This window comes from Xyrauchen texanus, chromosome 33 (genome assembly GCF_025860055.1).
Source record: "Xyrauchen texanus isolate HMW12.3.18 chromosome 33, RBS_HiC_50CHRs, whole genome shotgun sequence".
Lineage (NCBI taxonomy): Eukaryota > Metazoa > Chordata > Actinopteri > Cypriniformes > Catostomidae > Xyrauchen > Xyrauchen texanus.
Window position 1 is genome coordinate 28,264,978 of NC_068308.1, and position 21,736 is coordinate 28,286,713.

General features: G+C 35.0%; 1 protein-coding gene across 2 annotated transcripts in view; it reads right to left on the reverse strand.

Annotated features, from left to right (window-relative positions):
- The window catches only part of LOC127626875 (vesicle transport through interaction with t-SNAREs homolog 1A-like), a 159,548-nt gene extending 137,833 nt beyond the window's left edge, over window positions 1-21,715 (reverse strand). For both annotated transcript variants that reach the window (XM_052102973.1, XM_052102974.1), the window contains exons 1-3: window positions 21,540-21,715; window positions 9,780-9,838; window positions 8,776-8,886 (exon numbers count right to left, since the gene is read on the reverse strand). In XM_052102973.1, the coding sequence (XP_051958933.1) occupies window positions 8,776-8,886; window positions 9,780-9,838; window positions 21,540-21,633 (264 nt within the window). In that variant the 5' untranslated portion in view covers window positions 21,634-21,715. The remainder of the gene's footprint in view (window positions 1-8,775; window positions 8,887-9,779; window positions 9,839-21,539) is intronic.
- Between the last annotated feature and the right edge of the window lie 21 nt (window positions 21,716-21,736).

The window sequence follows — 21,736 nt, forward strand, 5'->3', positions numbered from 1 at the left end:
ATACTTCCATACAACCAGCTGTAAAGAAAGAGTTTATTTGCTATTATTGTGCGTGAATGCAAACAGGAATTAATGGATAAGCGATGAATAACGCCTTGCTCAGTTTCTCCCTCTCCTCCTCGTAACGTGACTATTGTTTGGGATGAATGCTCACGCTATTAGCATAAAAATACCCAAACACACAGTAGCTTAACCACATCATTAATTCTATACATATATGTATATTTGTCACTGCCCTATGTGCACCAAATTCAAATGGATATTTAAACAAAGGCCTCATCCACAATCATAATGAAGTGCAGTCCTGTGAAATCAGCTAAAACCTTTCATTACAACAGAGCTCAAGACGGAAGTTCAAGACAAGATATTTATACCGTGGCCTCTGCTAATCCTTTCTGTAGCAAATTTTCTAAGAAAGAAGACAATCTCTAAATCCATTCACACATCATCTTTATATTGTAATGATCAAATACATTTTTAAGCATAATTATATTATGCATCAATCTATTTAGCAAAGTAAAAAATAAATATAAAAGCATGAATCTATTAAAAAAAAATGAAGTATTGTTTAAAGTATTCCAAACAAAAGTATGCTTTTAAACATAAGATAAAGGATTTTCAGTCACAACTTAATAACACTTAAAAATGTTATTGAATATTAATTAAAACGTTCTAAAACATACACCCTAAAATAACGATAATGTAAAACTATCTCAGAATAATCATTTATGACTGAAAAGAAATTTGAGAAGCAAAAAGTATACTATTACTATACTTTAAAATACTATATAAAAAAAAACATATATTTAAACCAACTCTTTATAAAACAAAAATTCTGTCAAAACAAGTGAAAAAAAAAATGTATTCTCTCTAGAGCAGAACAAATTCCCCATGCATTATGTAGGAGGAAACAAAAAGTCATTTAGAATGCAAATGTAAAAAATGTGAGCTTGGACAAAAAAAATTTAATTAAAAAAAAGTCAATATTTGAATGCAGGGCAGACTAAAGATGTTTCCTATGAAGACAGAATGACTCTGCCAGTAGGCTTTTTTTAATTATTATTAATTGATGGTCAATCTTAAACATCTTGGATATGAAAAATAATTTTAGTAATGTCAACAGCAAATATTCACCCCAGGCTTTCACCTTGTAATTCCTCCCAAAATTCATACTAAAAACCAAAAGAACTATCTCGTTCTTTCACATGTGTTTTGTGGCAAAGGAAAACTTCAGATAAAAATGTACAGATTTATATGCACTGTATATATCGCTATATCACGTGTGAGGGCCAGTTAATGTATACTGTATAAAGTCAAAGATTTCTCTCACTCTTTAGGATGTGCATTTTAAAAGAGGGGAAAAAACAGCCCAATGATTCAGAAAACATTTCATAAATAGTTTATGATTTTTTCATACTTAAGCTGGCCTTGCAAATCAAAAAAACTTTGCCATCCTTTTTTGTCCCACATGTCAGTTCATCATTTTCCAGGGGAGTCACATGTCACTTTCACTTTACAGTAGTGATAGGAACAGCCCGAGAGAGGAGACAGCTCCGCTGCGTCTGATTATCCAGACACTCTCTAACACACACACACACACACACACACACACACACACACACACACACACAGAATTGTTTGTCCTACACGTGAAAGGCTCTATCTGATCGGTGTCACAGGCAACTATGAGATGTAGACAAATAGGAGATTATCCATTGAATAAATAACCAATACACAGCCAACAATATAGCACAATTGTCAACACATTACATAGTTGGGTAGTTGACATGAAATACTTTCAGGAAGTTCCTGTGGTGTGATATCAAAAATAATTTAAAATATTATGTTGATCATTCTTATATTATTTATTATTATGTATGCAGATTTTATGACCTCATATTAATTGAGAGACTCCTTGGAAAATTTGTAATTTCAAAAAATGTATTTGTCACATCATTTAAGATGGAGTAGTGAAGGCAAAAAATGAAATGATGAATGGTTTCCTTGAAAAATAAAAAGGCCCATGGCCCATACATGTTATATTTTAATTACCCAATAATACCATTCAAACTTGTATGATGTTTTGCATTACGAAGCCCAAACTTAAAAATAGTTTGAATAATGGGAATATCATGGGTTGAATATCTGTGTTTACCACAGAAAATTATTTTGACTTGACTTCATAAGATGTGCAGAACCAAAAAAAGGGGAGTATGAAAACGCATTTACAATAGGTGTCTATGGGGCAACCATTGTAAAATAAATACAATTTAAATGTCTTTTCAATGACAATTGGCAGCATTTGTGGATAAAGCTCAATTTATTTTTGTATGAGCCTGAGTATTCCTTTTATATTACCATTTACTATTATTTCAATTTTTATGTTGTGCTTTTTTGTAATATACGCAGTACATTAAGACATAAATCATCTAATACATTCAATATTGTACTGTAACAAAAACTGGCTCTAGATTTCTAGTTACAGAGAAAGCATCCAATTCTTATTAAGTATATGGACTCTTCATTCCCAGACATGGAGGCTTTATTTTCTCCTTCGAGTGACGCAGTCCTTCACCTCATCGTCGTCCTATCACTGCAATTAGAGCACGCGCCACAGCACTGATCCCTCTAAAGCCACACAATCCAATCTCTGAGTACCAACCAATCTGAAAGACGTCCAGTGGAAAACAACTCCATAATAAAAAGATGTGTTCAAAAGATCGATTTATACCCTTCTTAAATCAGTACCATTTAGAAAAGGAATCCATAAGATTTCCATAATAACAGAAGGTTTTTAATCAGGGAGTGTGATTGGACTTTGGCATCTTAGAAGGCTTGTTAAACTCAAGACGACTGTCTTAATCTGAATTATCTTCTTAGTGCTATGAAACAATCAGACAACAACCAGAGTTTTTCCAGAGCGTATATTTGGTTATAACTTAAGGCGATTAAAAGTGTTCAACATCCAGGTCAAGTATGTCTGTCATGGTTCTCTTTTGTGAAAGCTGCTGTAGCAGATGACTTGAGCTGTATAACAAGGACTCTAAGAAACAACTTTTCAGTTTTGATTCTGAGATTCAAAAGGCTTATTTGCAAGACATGTTGTGTGTGTAAAGCTTGATATAGCACACTAAAGGCTGCGAGAGGAGTCTAGAGCCATTAGATTAAAAGTAAACTTGGGAAGTGCAGCAAAGTTTTATTGAAGTCATGGATTTCATCAAAATGATTGACAAACCTGTGTTTGGTTAACTTATTGACAAATCTCTGAAGGGATTTAACAAACTCCTATGAAGTTCTGCAGAATCCTAGACATGGACCTTGACCAGCAATTTCGTAAAATCGAATTGTCAGTTGACAAATCTATAAAAAGACTTTTGTTGACGTGTCAAAAATAATGTATCAAAGACACTAATTTACACTTGTAAGACAGTCTGGAATTTAAAACATTTCACACAGTTAGAAAACTAAGCAGTCAAGAGTCTGATATGTTCAACAACTTGAATACATTTTAAAGGTCACATTTCACAATTTCAAATGTAAAAATTCCATTTGTGGTCAATCATACTATTCTAAATATTAGATGCATTACAGCAAACGCCTTCAATAGATTTGAATAAAGTTATAGTTAATAGTTAATTATTGCTCATATTATCTAGTTCATACACCTTACAAAATTGATCCGCATTACAGTTATTTTGACTTACTGAAGTCAGCCACCTTTGAGAAAGCTATGCAATATGATTTAAAGAATTATTAAATGGGTATATTTTGCCACTAGGCCAGAGCTTAACTTAAAGATATCAAAGTTCATGTTCTATACAGTAATTCTACTTTTTCAGAAAGTGCATTAGCTTAAACATTCCTCTTTTAAAGGCCATCTGCAAGTATGCACTTCAAAAAATATAATCTGCTGATAAACATGATACAATTATAAACATTCATTTAATTTATCAAATGCCAAGTCGTGATAATAAGATGTTCCAGTGACTGTCTTAATGTGTTCGAGAGTTCTTGAATATGGCATACTAATAACTAAGTAAGTCTAAGGATTTTTTCTAAATCCGGGGCAGGTTTGTATGTGACACAATAGCCCCATTCACACATGCAACCAGGTAAATTACAGGAAAGTCATTGGGTTGCCTTTACATTTACATTTATGTATTTGGCAGACGCTTTTATCCAAAGCGACTTACAGTGCACTTATTACAGGGACAATCCCCCCAGAGCAACCTGGAGTTAAGTGCCTTGCTCAAGGACATAATTTACTGGTAAATTTACCAAATGTGCTTTTCACACATACAATCTTGAAAATTTTCCACAGCAAAAATTACCAGTATTTTCAAAAGGATTGTGTTCGAGAGCATTAAAAAAATTTTAATCTATATAACTAAATAAATAATAAAAAATGTATAAAATACAGGATTTACAACCCGAGTGACTATGGCTTTTAAAAGCGAAAAACAACACATATTCTTTGCACAGCTATATGACTTGAAATGTAGTTAACCATTCACCTCAAGTTACATGACTTCAGATCCACATTGGCTCTATATCTAGAAAATACTTATGTAAAAAATAAAATATTATTCAGTCTAAAAACAAATGCCGTGTTTAATATTACAGCATACATGATGACGTCTCGGTGCCATGTCGCGTAGGCACAGCCATATTACTATTAATCTCAGCATAAATATCCTAGAATTGAAATGGGATCAGAGGCCAAAATAGTTTAGAAAACACTGATGAACTGTATTGACGAAGCCTTAACCTCTATCGGGCATTTATATAACTTGAAAACATAACATCACCTGTGGTTTTAGTAAATAAAGAATATCAAAAATGATTGTTATCATTGGTATTTCTCTTTCAATTTCATATTATGTGTTAAAATGTCTCTAAAAACAATGCATGCTTATAACTGATTATGTAAATGTGATGCTATCTAACATACCTGAACTCTAGCAAAGCACTTTCAGTAATTCAGGGAGAACGGTTGATTTATAAATTCAGCTGATGATAAATGACTATTAATCGCAAGTTATTATAAATCAGTCCATTAGAAAAACACAGTTCATGAGAAATTAAAATATTAATATACTTCTGATGAAAAAGCAAAACACTTAATCTATTGGCTTTGAGTGTAGAATGATTGGTGAGACCTGTACTCAAACATTCACCCAGCTGCTCTGCTTACAAGCTCTACTTTCAATAACCAACATGTGACCCCAATAATCAGGATATTCATGGTGTTTAATCTCTGACTTCCTCAACAAAAAAAAACAAGTAAAATAAAAAACGTTTGTGTTCTGAGGCAGCCAATGTTCTATCTATATCAATGAAAACAGTTTTGATTATCAATTGCCTATAAGTGGTGATGAGTGGTGCTAGCTGCCTAATAGCTTGGACAATATCGCCATCTGTTGTTCATGGAAGAAATCTGTCAGAACCAAGTTGATTTGAGACTGATCATGCAAATCTGAAAGTTTATCAGTTAAAAAGAAATTAGCAGAAAGTCCCAATTACAAAGAGACAATTAATTGGTTTCCTATGTGAAAATATTTCCACCTTAACAGAAATGAAAACGCTATGGTGTAATTATTCCCACGTGAAGCTGATATAGCCCGAGCCTGATTTCATCAATATATACCAAAATATTACCCATAAATCATGTAGCAGCTATAACCCATAAATTCTGTGGATTTATTCAAACTGGAGGGAATGAATGTATGTTTGTCAATACTTGCATATACTCGCATATAAAGGCATGGCTAAGGATAAACATTGCCAGTTCCTTTGAAGATGTACAGTCCCTTTACGCAATTGACTTCATTAAATTATGCCTCCATTACTCTTCTGCCAGATCAAAGGTATGTCACTCTGGTTCCTGACTTTTACCACGGCATAATAAAGCACAAATCAACTTTTACTTTGTTTTTTTTATTATTATTATTATTATTATTATTATTATTATTATGTTTTGTGAGCATTTTTCATTTCTTTAGCGCGCTAGCCTTTTTGTAATATAAGGCGTCCACGGGGCTTCTCTGCTTTAAGACCCTGTGCCCCCATTATCAAAATGAAGCCATCATGCAGCAGTCCTTCGGGATGTCCTTCTGATATCTGCTTATTTTCTCTTGAAAAATGGCAGGGTTAAGAGGGCGGCTGGCTGCTGAACAGGAGGCTTAGTCTAGTGAGTAGGATGGAGTGAAGACTTCAAACCGCAGGTGAACGGGTGAGTGTGAGAGGGGGTAAAGAGAGAGAGGCTCCAGGGAGGCCAGAAGAGGGGAAGGGCAGGACAAGGCCTTGATTTTGCGTGGAGGCAGAACAAAGCCTCTGCTTTTCTAGAGAAAGCAGCGATGGCCCTCTCCCTGACACCTCTTAGAAGTGTACGTGTGTACACACGTTGCGTGGCAGAGAGGATAAGCCATCCACGCTAAAGCATTTGACACTTCTGAGAAACCAGCAGAATCACCCAGCTTTAGGACAAGTTTCTGGGGTTTGCTATCACCACCGGCATCTGGGGGATCTGTTCTTCAAATGCAGGTAAACTCAAAGCTCAAAGAAGAAAAAATAGGCTTTCAATCAGAACAATTACAATCTGTCCCTAAAAACACAGACACTACAGTATATGGTCTGTCTGATAAAAAAAAAAAAAAAAAAAAAGCATTATAAATAAAAAAATTGTTTGTTTACATATAAAATAAGTTTGTATATATTACAATTAAAGCAATAGTTAACATGACCTACCAATAAAGAATACTTTCACATCACTTAATAATCTTGGTTAATGATAATCTCTAGTTACACCAATACATTTTTGAATTACATATTAACATAATTTATGCATTGTGAACTAAAATATAAGAAACAAAATGCACAAAAAAAAGTTAATAATTTATTTGGATATTATTTGTTTGAGTTTGGAAATGCACAAACAATTATTAAATATAATAATTGGCATTAAAATCTTAACAGTAACCGAAATCTTCATGATTTGTTTGCATAAATACTTGCATGAAAAGGAGGAGGTGAAAGGCAAAGGAATGCAGCCATGAACGGTGCAGTAAACCCTTTCACAGCAGGTGTTAATTGCATGATAATTAAGCACGGCAACAGTCAAGCAGGAGAAGCTAAAGATTAATCATCCGCCAATTAAATGCCCACAGTGAGGAACGTGAGGCCTCTCAGAGACGAGAGATCTCCACTGTGATCTGAGCTATCAGCACAGCAGCACAACATCAGATCATTGGCAAAAGATCCTTTTCAAAAATCTCATTTATGTTTGGCTTTTGGGAAGCTTTGTTAATGCCATACCATCTGGTAATTGATATCAAGCTCACCTTGTGTTAGGGGCAGGTGCTGGGCTTGAAAGCAAAGACTTCAGGTGAAGAGAATGTGCTGCGTGCTTTTATGGTGGCACGAGTAAATGGAATGGATTGCAAAGAAAACAGGTCTCATTTCTACAGATAAAAACTGACTTAAAATAGTTTTAAACCAATGTGATTCTCAAATAACAAAAGTTTAAGTTTAAAAGAAACATGGAAAATAGTTTACTAACCTAGTCACAAAAACTCTAGTGGGACACACAAGCAAGGCACAAATCATCTCGTATTACAAAATAAAAAGAATCAAAATTTGTTTATGATGTTCTGTTTAATTCCTCATAAACGCAATACTATAAGAAGAATATGGGCTGTGTCTCGTTTGGAAGGCTGCGTCCTCCGGAGGTCGCATTTGTCAGCCGCATTTGTCTGCCGCATACATCATCAAGGCTGTCTCATTTCAGAAAAGAAAGTAGGACACTTAGAATGCAGCCTTCTTTCATGGTAATTCGGAGGATGCACGAGGTGAATCCTTCGTGGGCACTCACAACCCACAATTCTTTGCTTCAACGGAAATATCGAAAAAAAAAAATAACGGCAATTTGCCCGTAAATATGATATGTAAATGCAAGGAATGTTAATTCCCAAGCTGAAGTGCCTCAGTAGATGGGTACAGAGTATATCATATGTATAATTATATTAGTATATAATTAAAATAAAGTATTAGACTAAAAGTACACCTGTAAAATCCATTTTCTTAAATAAACTCTCCTAAAATTTACCTCATACATTCCCTCCTAAAGGAAATGTGTTCCCTTCTCACTCAAAGCACTCACGCTTGTTAAAGAGTGGCGTGCTGTCATAGCAACAATGTTACGTTCCGTATCCGTTCATCCTACGACGGCCGTCTCGTTTAAACGAGGCTTGTTTAAAAGAGGACACTCGGTATACTGCAGCCTTCAAAGGACGCGACCTCCAGAGGACGCATCCTTCCAAACGAGACACAGCTATGGCCACCTCTGAGAAAGCAAAAAGACACATATTTGAATAGGACAATATGGGAGTAAGAAGGGGCAAGGGGAAGGTAAAACATGGGTGATGTAAAACAAGCAAAGGAAAAATTGGCTTCAGAGGAAAATCGTCTCATTAAGGTTTGATGTGTGTGGGGTGGATTCTTCATGGGCAGGTAAGAGTTATGAATAATTAAACAAGGACATCTGGAGAAAAATACAGGCCCACCCTCCATGGCCCAAGTGGTAGTTTCAAAGTAACACTCTGAATTAACCACAGTGAAATCTCAATGACCTTCAGTGTTTTTAAAGTTGAAGAACTAAGGTTCAGACTTAGTTTGTGCATGTGTGTGTTTACATGAATAAGAAAACAGTGAGTGAAGCTGTTCAGTAAATGTGATGTAAATGTGATGCTGTGTTTTAAGGAGTATTTTAATACTCACAAAATCTTTCTCAAGTTTCTCCATCTCTTGCTTGTAGCTCTTCAGACGGCTGTTGTACATGCCTCTGCTCTGGATAGGGATCTCTCGAACTTCCAGATCCATTTGCTCCAGCTAGAAACATCAGTTATATTAAATGAAAACAATTAAACCACCAACTACTTAAAAGTAGCACTAAAAAATTAATTGTTTTGTTGCACTTCCCAATACTGCAGTTACCTGGGGACTATTTACTCAAAAACATCAGTTTTCAGTTATCGATGCAATTGTCGAAATGTGCCATTCATAGTCAGCCATGATTAATTTATTCCTTAAGTGATTGGTGGTAACCAAACCAAGTAGCATTCGGCTGGTCATGTGATCTCAACATGGTGGCCCCTATGACACCTCCCAGTTCATATGAAATATAAAGCATGTTTATTTGCCGACTGATATAGCAGGATTCTTCATCTCATGTGAGTGAACAGAAGTACTAATTTATTTAGGAGAAATCATTTTTAATGGGGAAAGAAATACTGTCTGCACAACTTTAAGACAGAAAAACTGATATTTATGACATAATTTAACTGTCTAGTTTGTTTAATGTCAAAATATGTACATGGTAGTAGGCAAATCAAGTCATGTTATGAGATGTCGCTTCATTAAAACCTCTGGTGTGGTTTAGCTCTGACAACTACGACATGTGTCCATGTCACATGTGAGCAAACCTGCGTGCACAAAAGGGCCCTGCTGACTTACACTGTCCAATCAACATGACATGATGGGACAGTTTACATGTGACACACATGGCAACTTCCCCCAATAATGGCGTGAAATGCGTCACATGGTGTCACTTAAAAGCGCATTATGTGGATGTGATCACACCGTTAGCACCGAGCAGCCTTCAGCCAGATAAAGAGTGTCTGATGTCACCAGTGACATTGCAGGTGTTGTTTATGCAGGGGGGGATTTTTCCAAATTCATTATTTAGAAAACGAGTGAGTGGAAATTACTGATCAAAGACCCACCAACTCTCTGACTTCTTCAAGCTGTTTGTCGACATTTAGAACCAGCTGTGTCTTCTCCTCTGAAAAGGAAAGAGAGGAAAACATATTGATCAGTGGATGGAGGAGCTGTGCTTTATGACAACAGCCTGACTCCCACACAACAACAAGGGAGAAAATAAAAACAAGCTTGCATTTGAAGATATATTTACGCATTCTCGACACACAAAGATCCATATTTGATGCGTCTTATTTTTCCATGTGTAAATGCCTTTGTTAGTTTGTGAAGGACCACAGAGACACCTCTTGGCAACTTAAAAGATGAGAGAAATGTAAAAATGCCAAACTCTACCATTCTGCCACCCACTCACAATGAGCACAAAGAGGTTGTGTTGGTTTTCAGCCACTGGTAAGAGCAAGGACACAATATAGAGTATGGCCTAACGTTTTCTTTTATAATTTACATGCAAATCACCACATTAAAGTACAAAAAAAAAAAAAAAGGATTTATTAAAGGTATTTAAATGCATTCACACTAACACTCCTCTCAAACAAGTTCATGAAGCTTTTTTTTTTTAATAACGCAATTAGCCACTAGAGGCTGTTATCTTAAGGGTGTTGTTACTTGAACCGCTTTAAAATGGCAGCAATATGATAAAAGACACAAATGTTTAAAAAAATTCTAATATAAAACTTTGTATAATTAATTAGATTTATTATTAACAATAATTACCATTTTAACAGCCCTCTATATTGCGAGTACATCACTCGCATATGTGACTAAAATATGTCTGTTATTAGTCATTGGCTAGTAAATATTCCGATTAAACTCGCCAGTGATTGAGTTGTGTAGTGGCAAAGCACCAATATATTTTACTGAATAAGCTGCTGGCAATTAAGAATTCAGCCTCATCTTTTACTAAGTGTTGTGCCTTGTGAGCGCACACTCTGAAGTAAATGTATATTATTTGGCTGCAGTGGTATGGAGGACAAAACCTGCAAAAATTATAAATAAATAATTAAATGTATTTATTTTTGTATGACTTTTTTTTTCCTTTATTATTTTCGCTTTTAATTTGTATTCTTTTAAACTTTTTTTATTCTTTAATTTCTTTATGCGTTCATTTATTTTTATATTTATTTATTTCCATATGTAAATATTCCCACATTTATTTATTTTTGTATTTATTCATACATTTCTGTCTCTTGTATGATAATGATGTGGGCTGGTCCTGCTTACCATTGGTTTATTGTAGATTTAAGCATGTGCTCAATTACTCTTTACTTGTTTTGATGTGACATCAGGTCATAGCCATATCTCATATAAACTATATCTAGAGAGTTGCGTAACTTAGTGAGTGAAGTCGATAACATGCATCAAATGACTATGTTTTATTTAGAGTAGAGGTGCTTATTGATGTTTTAGGAGAGCTGTGTGCCGGTATGAATGTCGAAGCACATCCTGGATTGTTAGACTCTCTGCCAAATGTTTCCCTGCATATCACACTTATCAATTCCATCTTATTTGCTTCCGATACGTACTATTGAGCTCTCAACAAATGATGCACTGGAGCTACGCCAGGACTGCCTCCCTCATTTCCATGTTGCACACAGAAAAGTAAAAATAAATACATGTATAAATAAATAAATACATGAGAATATATAAATATGGAAATAAATATATGTGGGAAGAAATAAATATAAAAATAAATGAAAACAATGCAAAATAAATTAATTAATAAATAAAAGTTAAAAAGAATAAAAATAAAGTTAAAAATAAATACAGAAAATAATATAGTAAAAAAGTCATACAATAATAAATTCAGGAATAAATGTCATTAAAAACGAATTATATTTGTTATATCAAGACATTTAATCCTTATTTATTTTCTTATTATTACATTTTATTTATTTATTTATTATTTTTGGGCCTCCTTATTTTGGGTCCTGAGGTGTCGTGGGTTGCGTGCGATGTCACCATCGCTTAGTTAATCCATGATTTGCCATAGTTACATTTACATAGCATTTAACGATGTCATCTCTGATTTTGGTGAAACATGCTCTACTTTACAGCATGGCTACAGAGCAGTGTAACATGCCTGTTTGATGTCTGTTGGAAGGTAAAAAGTATTGCAAAACTTGAAAGCTTGTAGATTTGAATTTGAGAACTTGTATAATAATTATTCGTACAAAAAAAGTCAATACTTATTATGCAAGTAAAAGGTTCCTTTTTGCTCATTCCGTGTATTGTTTCCAAAAACGCGATCCTAACACCCCATTTTCATTTTAATATCCTTTTTGTTATTTACAGTCAATTGATTATCAAAATGGTAAAAATAAACATGAATTCTAATAACACATTGCAGGTATGAGGTAAAAACAACAGCAACTTCTCTCTCTCGTTAATGTATGATGCACTCATTCATCCGTAAACATCTGATTGCGGAGCTGCCTCTTCTCTTAAAGAGACAGTACCATTTTAGCATTTGTTAAACATATGAATGTTAACTCAATGTAAATCACACAAGTGCATATATAAAACATTCAACTAATTTTTAAATTCACAATCATACATTGTGTGTAATAATATTTTAATGTCAGAAAGCACTGTAAATATTAAAGAATTTAACAAATAGGCTCTTGCAGAATCTATCCAGTGGATTGTATAATTGTTTTATATTTTTGCATAATGGTTTTGATAGAGTAGCACCTAACTAATTATTTTTAGAATACACTGTTCCCCCTATATACATTTTGAAGAGGCTCATTTAATATTCTTGACTCAATGTAATGATTGCCAGCCCGCCAGCTGTGCGCTTTCTCCACTGTGAAAGGAACCCCACCAGATACATGTATGATAGCAGTGGATTGGAATATCTCACTGACCAATCAGTTAGCACTATATACTTTGAATATTAACGAGTCTTATTTTTTTTTGGAGCTCATTTTGCTCGCTTCAAAAGCGTAATGAAACAGTGCTACCCAGACCAATTCTCAACATGGATCAGTGGACAGAGCAGCGCAAGCATAGAACAGGTGCGGCAATACGCGGTCTCAACCACACAGACTATTTTCTATGTGCTTATGAACCACTGTGATGCGCAGAGGGGATTGTGAATGGCGTTTGAATGCAGTACAGAATTGTCTGTTGCAAAACTCCAAATGTCTCAATGATGAAACTAGAATCAAATAACCACTCCCCCATTCTAAATGGCACTGACACACAAAAAAACATAGGAGAAAACATCAATTTGAAGGCCTTTCAATTCTCACAACGGTGACAAACATTTACAATGGATTTACTGTAGTAACACTAACTGTATTAACTATGGTAGTTGTGTCAGAAAGATTTTCTAAATGTATTTAGACTGCTGTTTAATTATAATAATGCCATAGTTCTTTATATAGAAACCATAATTAATCATGGTAGTGAGGAGACATGCATGGTTTTACCTTTGGTTACCATGGTCTTTTTACAAATATATAATATTATATAATAAAATATGGATATTATAGAACTACATAACATTTTCATAATTATTATGGACCAAGCCATCAGTTTTCCATCTCTGTAAAATCTGTTCTAATGCTCTCTGATTGTAGGAAAATGTAAGTTGTTTTGCTTTGCAGCACTACCCTCTGTGCTGCGCCTATGTGCATGGCTGTTTCGTCTTTAGTGTGTAGTGTGTACAGTAAATGGGATTATTGTATTACACATGTGGTTTCAGAGTGGTTCTGTGCTCCATACATACAAACTCAATCTGGTGCCCTGATTGACAGTTCAGTTAGTTGTGTTAACGTGCACGAAGCGCATTATTTAAAGCGGGTTTTTGTTGAAAGCAAGGCAGATGAGAGCATTTCAATTAATTAAAAGGCTGTTGTCAACTCAACTTCAAACACCATAAACTTGTGTCGCTTCAGTTTCAAAATAAAAGCTTCCACCGAAGACTTGAGGGTTTACCGGGACTGCTTAGCAAGTTAAGAAATTATTAAAGAAATAAATGACTATTAAATAAAAAAATAATTATTATTATTATTATAGTAATAATGAAAATAATTATTTTACAAAAATATATTTCTATAAAAATGTCTTAACATTGGGTTTCAAAAAAATATTATGAAAAGTAATTGTGATACTACAATGTAATTTTATGGTTGCTTCCAAAGCATTTGCTGGTGCCACATTTTCGACAGTCCCTTAAGGGTACAAATAAGCCCAAATGTGGCCCAGGCTAAAATTGAGTTTGACACGCCTGTTTTAAGCTATTCCTCCATCAATGGGTGTCAATACAGGTCCAGCATTGTGGGCTCATGGACGTGTGCACAATAGCACCGCTGCTGAAAAACAACCTAGGGAAAACACTGTAATATAATTATTAAATAATTATTATGTAAATCTATGTTCATAATTAGGTTCCAACCTTGTGAATATTTTATTAAAAATGTGTATGAAATTTCAAATAGTGACAACAGCTTGTATAATTATTTGATTTATTTTTTTAGATTAGATTCAACTTTATTGTCATTGTGCACAGTACAAGATACTTGTTTAAGATACAGATACAGTTTCTACATTTCTTTGAAATGCAATTTTTTCATATGAATTGATAGAATGTGAAATTTGTAATTTGTAAAAAAAAATCTAAAACATGTTAAAATTATGAAAAGTGAAATCCCTCATACAATATTGTGTAAAGTCATCTATATGAATATTATAGATACGTGAAGATGTCCCTTTCTCGATTTGCTTCATATTACATGTCGTCAAAAGTCTGGCCAGTAAAAATACTAATTTACTAGCCAATGGCGATTCTTTCTCCAATATGTCCATAGAGTGTTGTTTGAAGTCTTCCACCAAGTAATATACTTAATTACCTTAACTGTAGGCTGTACACCAAACTAACAATGTAACAATCAAAGATAATTCACTTTGTGCTGATTAAGACAATTCCTTATCCAAGCAGATTTCAATTTTATAATTAAGCAATACATTTTTACATTTTACTTTTAATATTCAATGTTTATGGAATGGCCCCATTCACTTCCATTTCATTTTCAGGACTTGAACTATTTGTTATCTAATTTGAGCTTTACACGATCCAAGTAGGGTATAAATGATAATAACACCATGAAAGACCACCACTACATTCACTGATCAAAGACGACTAGTGTAGCACACCAAACCACGTCAACTCAAAACACAAATCATAAAGTAGTATCGACTGAAATCAAACCAGGATGCTGTTGATAAGCTGGAAACTAAAGTGAACCTCTGTTTTGCCCTTTGGCTTTCCAATGTCTTTCGGTGGTCCTCAATCCATTTTTTAAATCTGTGCACAACTGCACAGCCCACACAGTGTAAACAGCCAGGGGCAATTCTCTACAAGGTGAGCAAACAGAAGGGCCTCTATTCACCCCTGGCTTAGGGCAGGTTGAAATATATATCTCACTATTGCAGGTATATGGGGCAGCACCACAAGGTCAGAAGCTCTTAGGGCAAAGCATTGCACTAAGAAAAGTTAGCTTTGCATCTTTGCATCAATTTTTTATTGTGTGTGATTGACAGATGTTCTCTTTGTGCAAATCTACCTACAAAAACAGTCATTTATGTTTAATGGATCAAGACCTTTCATTATAGTCAAATTCATATTTCAAAACAAGTTTTGCACTGCTCAAAAAAACAAAACATCTTGGTGATTCTTGTGTGAATGAATGCAGTCAGCTTTAGCAAGAAATGTCCAAGAGCATTTTATCAGTACATTGGCCTTTATCTCTGTTTACATATGTGACCCTGTACAATGGCATGAACACAACAGCATTACCCCTTTTGTTAATGCCATTGTTGTCAGACCGTACGGTCATAAACAAATCTGTGCACCTTATAAAGAGAAAACAGCTCCTTTATGGGCTTAATTGAGAAGTGAATTCAAGAGCAGAACTCCTCTGGCAACAGTGAGTACATTTGGCCATCACTAATGAGCTCTCTTTGCTTATGGCTTTGTTCATATTCAGTGGACTTATTTAAATACATTTAGCAGCTGGTGGTGGGCTGGTCTGATGACATACTGTTTGTTTCTGTCAAGCTCTGAAGAAGCAATTTTAGCTTCAACAAATTGTACATTCTCATTCTTTTGTATATGCTTAAATAATGCAAAGAAAAGCCAATCGCTGACAGCAATTGTTTGACAATGCTTACTGAACTACACATACGCCCTATGATTATGAATGAGCAATTAATCTCTCTCACCTTTTATCCATGAACAATAGAAGCACAAAGCCAGTGCATTAGGCTATTATCTAAGACTAGATCTCTGACGGTTAATATTGACTGAAAGCAAAAAATGAAAAGTAACTGTACTGTCTAAAAGTAACATTTCACAGACTTTAGTTTCAATCCAGGACATTAAGATCATGATCTTATATCATGTTAGCCTAATTGTATTGCATATTTGATGTGTTTAAGTTGTGTATTGAATTTTTGTTCACAAGGTAGGCATAAAATATAAAGATATCTAAAAAAAAAAGGCATCCTCATAAATATTATAGAATATAATTATCTATACTAGTGTAAACCCTAAAGCTAAAAATAATTAATTGTTTTGAGTATGGAAAAATTTTATCATACAAATTATTTCAAATAAATAAACCTCAATGAGAAATTAGTCTTTTGAGTTTAGGTTGAGGACAGGCACAATTTAAGAATGTTCTATATTGAGTAACTCATTAAGCAAGTGCTATGCTAATAAACGCATAGTGTAACCAATTAGTGTGCTTTCAGCATGTTAGCAAACTAGCTAGTTTTATCTAGTACTAGATAGTTAGGTAGGTTCCCTCTACCTCAAGTATTTAAATTAAGATTATATGGTCATTTTAAATTCAGCCAAAGAGTTACATTTAAAGTTAAGATCAATCAACAGGCACGAGTAGTACCAAATCTAAATCTGACAGTGCTGTTTACTTAAACTTGTAATTTATTAACTGAAAACTTTTGATATAACTGATAACCTCAAATTTTTGGAGATCTGCTAACTTATTTGGGGTTTACAGTGTAGGCTATAATCATTTTTAGAAATGCCATACTTTCCCTTCCGGCACAATTTTAAAACAAAAAGGTCAACAAAAAATGTTTTGCACATAATATCACTAAACAAAAACTTAAAAATGATTGCTCGGTTTAGACACTGATGACAGCAAACAAGAATTAAAGAAGGAAAAAAGATGTCAAACAGATAAAAATGGCAAACACTGAAATGGCTTGCGTTAGTCACCAAATACGATTTCAAACAAAGACATAGATAAAGTCCCTATGTGAATGTTTGGAAAAATTTAATAAAAAAATGAATAAATAGAAACAATAAAAAATAGAAATAATAATAAAATTAAGAAAAGTATCAGAGTACCACATCATAAACAGCAAGATTAAAACATTCGATCAACCTTGTCTCGTGATAATTACGTGACCATGGCAAAATTTTTGCAAAATGAAATAAGCCTTATTACACACGTGGCTGCAGTTTACCAGTGAAATGTCCAGCTGGGGGTGACAAAAGCGAGTGAAATTATGCCGTAATGAGATGATTTTTACGGGGGTTTTTTTACAAGGTTATAGTGAATAAATTTTTTTTTTTTTCTCAGTTTTAATGAGTAAAACGTACCTCTATACCAAAAATTGACCAATAGTGATGTAAAATGAAATGAGAGGTAGACACAAAACATACATCCTTACCCTTAACCAATGCCTCAACCTAACCGATAGTGTCCAAAAACAAAATGAGAAATGAAAATAATAATAAAACATGACATGTGTAACAGTGGGAAAAATAAGCATTTATAAAGTCATAATCAGCCATTGCAATCGTGATTTGTCTGAAAATGAATAAAACACAGTTGTTGTAGTGTCTCTAGTGTTGTAGCATCACTAGTGTATGAAACTGCGACGGAATGTAGAATTCGGCACATAAGTCCATTTGAAAAAAACGTATAGTAAACTTCAATATATGAGACAATGTTAGATTCGACACAGGATAAAACATACGAGGACAATGCAGAGACAACTAAGTGAAGAAATGGGCTATCCTTCAATAAAAATGCCATAAATCAAACTCTACTTCACCTGCATTTAGATTAAAGATGGGCATTTTGAGTAACTTTGTAGTACTCCAAAACATAAAAATAACGAGTAATCAATCACTTGAAATTTAGAATTTAAGTTCAACCTTAGAACCTGATTTTCTTTCCTGTTAAATTACATGCATCTACAGCGCCAAACAATAGGCTACACTGAGTTTAGGTTAGGTGAGAAAAGCAGTTTTATTGTTGCCTACGGCAGGCACAAAGGAAAATCAAATTGCAATATTTAAGTAGTGTTTTTTACTAGTCTAATATTTAAAGCAGAATGAATACTTGATAAATGCATTACTTGTGCACATCCCTACTTTAGATGTTTTATTTTGTGCTTCTTGTCTTATTTATTTCAAACAAACCTCAACTACTACCATTTCACCAACTTTAGAGCAGCTAGTTTTGTTTTGGCTACATGAGATTTGGAGCCCATCATTTTCTGTTGAAAACTACAAAGAATGTGAGATGTTGATTTTACTGTACTGGAAAAGTCCTAGAGACAGCGAGTTTTCATAATGCTTTATCAATCAAGCACTGAGTTATTTATGGATACTCTGAGCATTTTCTCACCAATCCATCTCCACACTCATCACATAGTGTAGTTTAGTAACCTTATTGTTGTTACAAACACATCAGACTTTCTATCTTTCATGGAACACCAAAAAAGCCATTTGGCAGAATGTTAGCTTCAGTCAGAGAAAAAAAGCAGACATGGGTCAGGAGCTTCAGTTAATGTTCACATCAACCATCAGAATGTGGATAAAGTGTGATCTCAGTGATTTCAACAATGTCATGATTGTTGGTGCCAGATGGGCTGGCTTGAGTATTTCTGTAACTGCTGATCTCCTGGGATTTTCACACACAACAGTCTCTAGAATTTAATCCGAATTGTGCCAAAAAACAAAAAACATCCAGTGAGCAGCAGTTCTGCAGACAGAAACTATGTACAATTGTAGTGAGCAGAATAGCATCTCTGCGTGCACAACACGTTGAACCTTGAGGCAGATGGGCTATATTGCAGAAGACCATGTTGGGTGTCACTTCTGTCAGCTAAGAACAGACCTCTGAGGCAATAGTGCCACAGGCTCACCAAAACTGGACAGTTAAAGACTGGAAAAACATAGCCTGGTCTGATGAATATCCATTTTTGCTGAGGCACACAGATGGTAATGTCACAATTTGGACCCAACAGCATAAATCCATGGACCCAACCTGTGTCATAAGTCCAGGCTGGTGGTGGTTCTGCAATGGTGTGGGGAATGTTTTCTTGGCACACTTTGGGCCGTTAATACCAATCAATCATCATTTCAATCAATCACACAATCACACCACAGCAATATGAATATTGGTCCTGACCATGTGCATCCCTTCATGGCCACAATTTACACTTCTTCTAATGCTATTTCCAGCATGATAATGCACCATATCACAAAGCAAAAGTCACCGCAAACTGGATTCATGAACAAGACTATGAGTTCACTGATCTTCAATGGCCTTCCCAAAGACCGGACCTGAATCCACTAGAACAACTGCACAAATGTAATATTAGCAAACTATAGTTTTGGTAAGTTGTTTAGGACATCTACTTTGTGTGTGACATAAGAACATTTTCCAATAATTGTTTACAGACAGAATGTTTCACTTTTAATTGACTATATCACAATTCCAGTGTGTCAGAAGTTTACATACATTAAGTTAACTGTTCCATTAAGCAGTTTGGAATATTCCAGAAAATGAAGTCAAGCCTTTAGCTTCTGATAGGAGGTGTACTGAATTGGAGGTGTACCTGTGGATGTATTTTAAGACCTACCTTCAAACTCGGTGCCTCTTTGCTTGACATCATGCTAAAATCAAAAGATATCAGCCAAAAAAAAACTTGAGGACCTCCACAAGTCTGGTTCATCCTTGGGAGCAAACCAAGGACCAAATACCTGAAGGTACCATGTTCATCTGTACAAACAGTAGTACACAAGTAAAAACACCATGGGACTATGACTATGCAGCCACGCTCAGGAAGGAGATGCATTCTGACGCCTAGAGATGAACGCAGTTTGGGGCGGAAAGTGCAAATCAATCCCAGGTCAACAGCAAAGGACCTTGTGAAGATGCTGGAGTAAACAGGTAGACAAGTATCTATATCCACAGTAAAATGTGTCCTTTATCTTCATAACCTGAAAGGCTGCTCAACAAGGAAGATTCCAATTCTCCAAAACCGCCATAAAAAGCCAGACTACATTTTGCAAGTGCACATGGGGACAGAGAGCTTACTTTTTGGAAAAAAGCCATCTAGTCTAATGAAACAAAATTAGAACTGTTTTGCCATAATGATCATTGTTATGTTTGGAGGGAAAAAGGGTGACGTTTGCAAGCCGAAGAACACCATCCCAACCATGAAGCATGGGGGTGGCAGCATCATGTTGTGGGGGTGCTTTGCTGCAGGAGGGACTGGTGCACTTCACAAAATAGATGGCATCATGAGGAAGGAAAATTATGTGGATATATTGGAGCAACATCTCAAGACATCAGCCAGGAAGTTAAAGTTCGGTCACAAATGGGTCTTCCAAATGGACAATCATACCTCCAAAGTTGTGGCAAAAAGGCTTAAAGTCAAGGTATTGGGAGTGGTCATCACAAAGCCCTGACCTCAATCCGACAGAAAATTTGTGGGCAGAACTGAAAAAGCATGTGTGAGCAAAGAGGCCTCCAAACCTGACTCAGTTACACCAGTTCTGTCTAGAGGAATGGGCCAAAATTCCAGCAACTTATTGTGAGAAGCTTGTGGAAGGCTACCTAAAATGTTTGACCCAAGTTAAACAATTTAAAGGCAATGCTACCAAATACTAACAAAGAGTATGTAAACATCTAACAACTTCTGACCCACTGCAAATATGATGAAAGCAATAAAAGATTAAATAAATAATTCTCTCTACAATTATTGTGACATTTCACATTCTTAAAATAATGATCCTAACTGACCTGAGACAGGGAACGTTTTCTATGATTAAATGTCAGGAATTGTGAAAAACTGAGTTTAAATGTATTTGGCTAATGTGTACATAAACTACTGACTTCAACTGTATCTACATATACTTTAAATCTGACATAACTTTCTGTTAACTCTTTTTGTCATTAGGTACATCACATAGGCTAGCTAACTGTTCATTTGTGTTATGTTTAGTCTAATCCACAATACAGAATAAAGACATTTAACCCACTAACTTGACAGTTGCACTGTTTTGCAACCGATAAGTAAAATAAAAACATTGCTAGGGTGTCAAATTAGGAAAGAATTTCTTGCAACTTGGTCTCTCTCATATTTTAGAAGCAGAAGTGTATGCAGTGTATGCTGTGCAATATTGTATTGTACAATTCCTACTACTCCAGTAAATTATAGCTTTTTAATCTACAACCTCTATAACTAACACGATATAAGATCCAAGAGCCATCCTGAATCCTCGCACATCACTGAAGACACACTGGATATATGACACACACTGTCTCTCATGAAACTATAGCTCATTTGACAGTTGATCTAGCAAGTTTTTAAATAACACACAAACAAGACACACCAGCACCACGAATGAGGAATTAAATGAAGAAGGTTGTTTATGTCCTCACAAAATGTATGCTTTGCTAATAGTAGCTCATTTGACAACCACTTACCACCAGCTAATTTGGGTATTCTTCCAATTTTGTTGGTTATCTCGGCCGTGAGGGTGCCGAAATCCTGTTCGTACGCTTCAAAATCCGAAGACATAGTTGTATTTTTATTTTAAAAGATTATAACAGGGATAAAGTGGGCTGCGCTATACTGTTGCCTGCGTTGGCTTTTAATTGACGTTGGCGTCACTTCCGGGTGG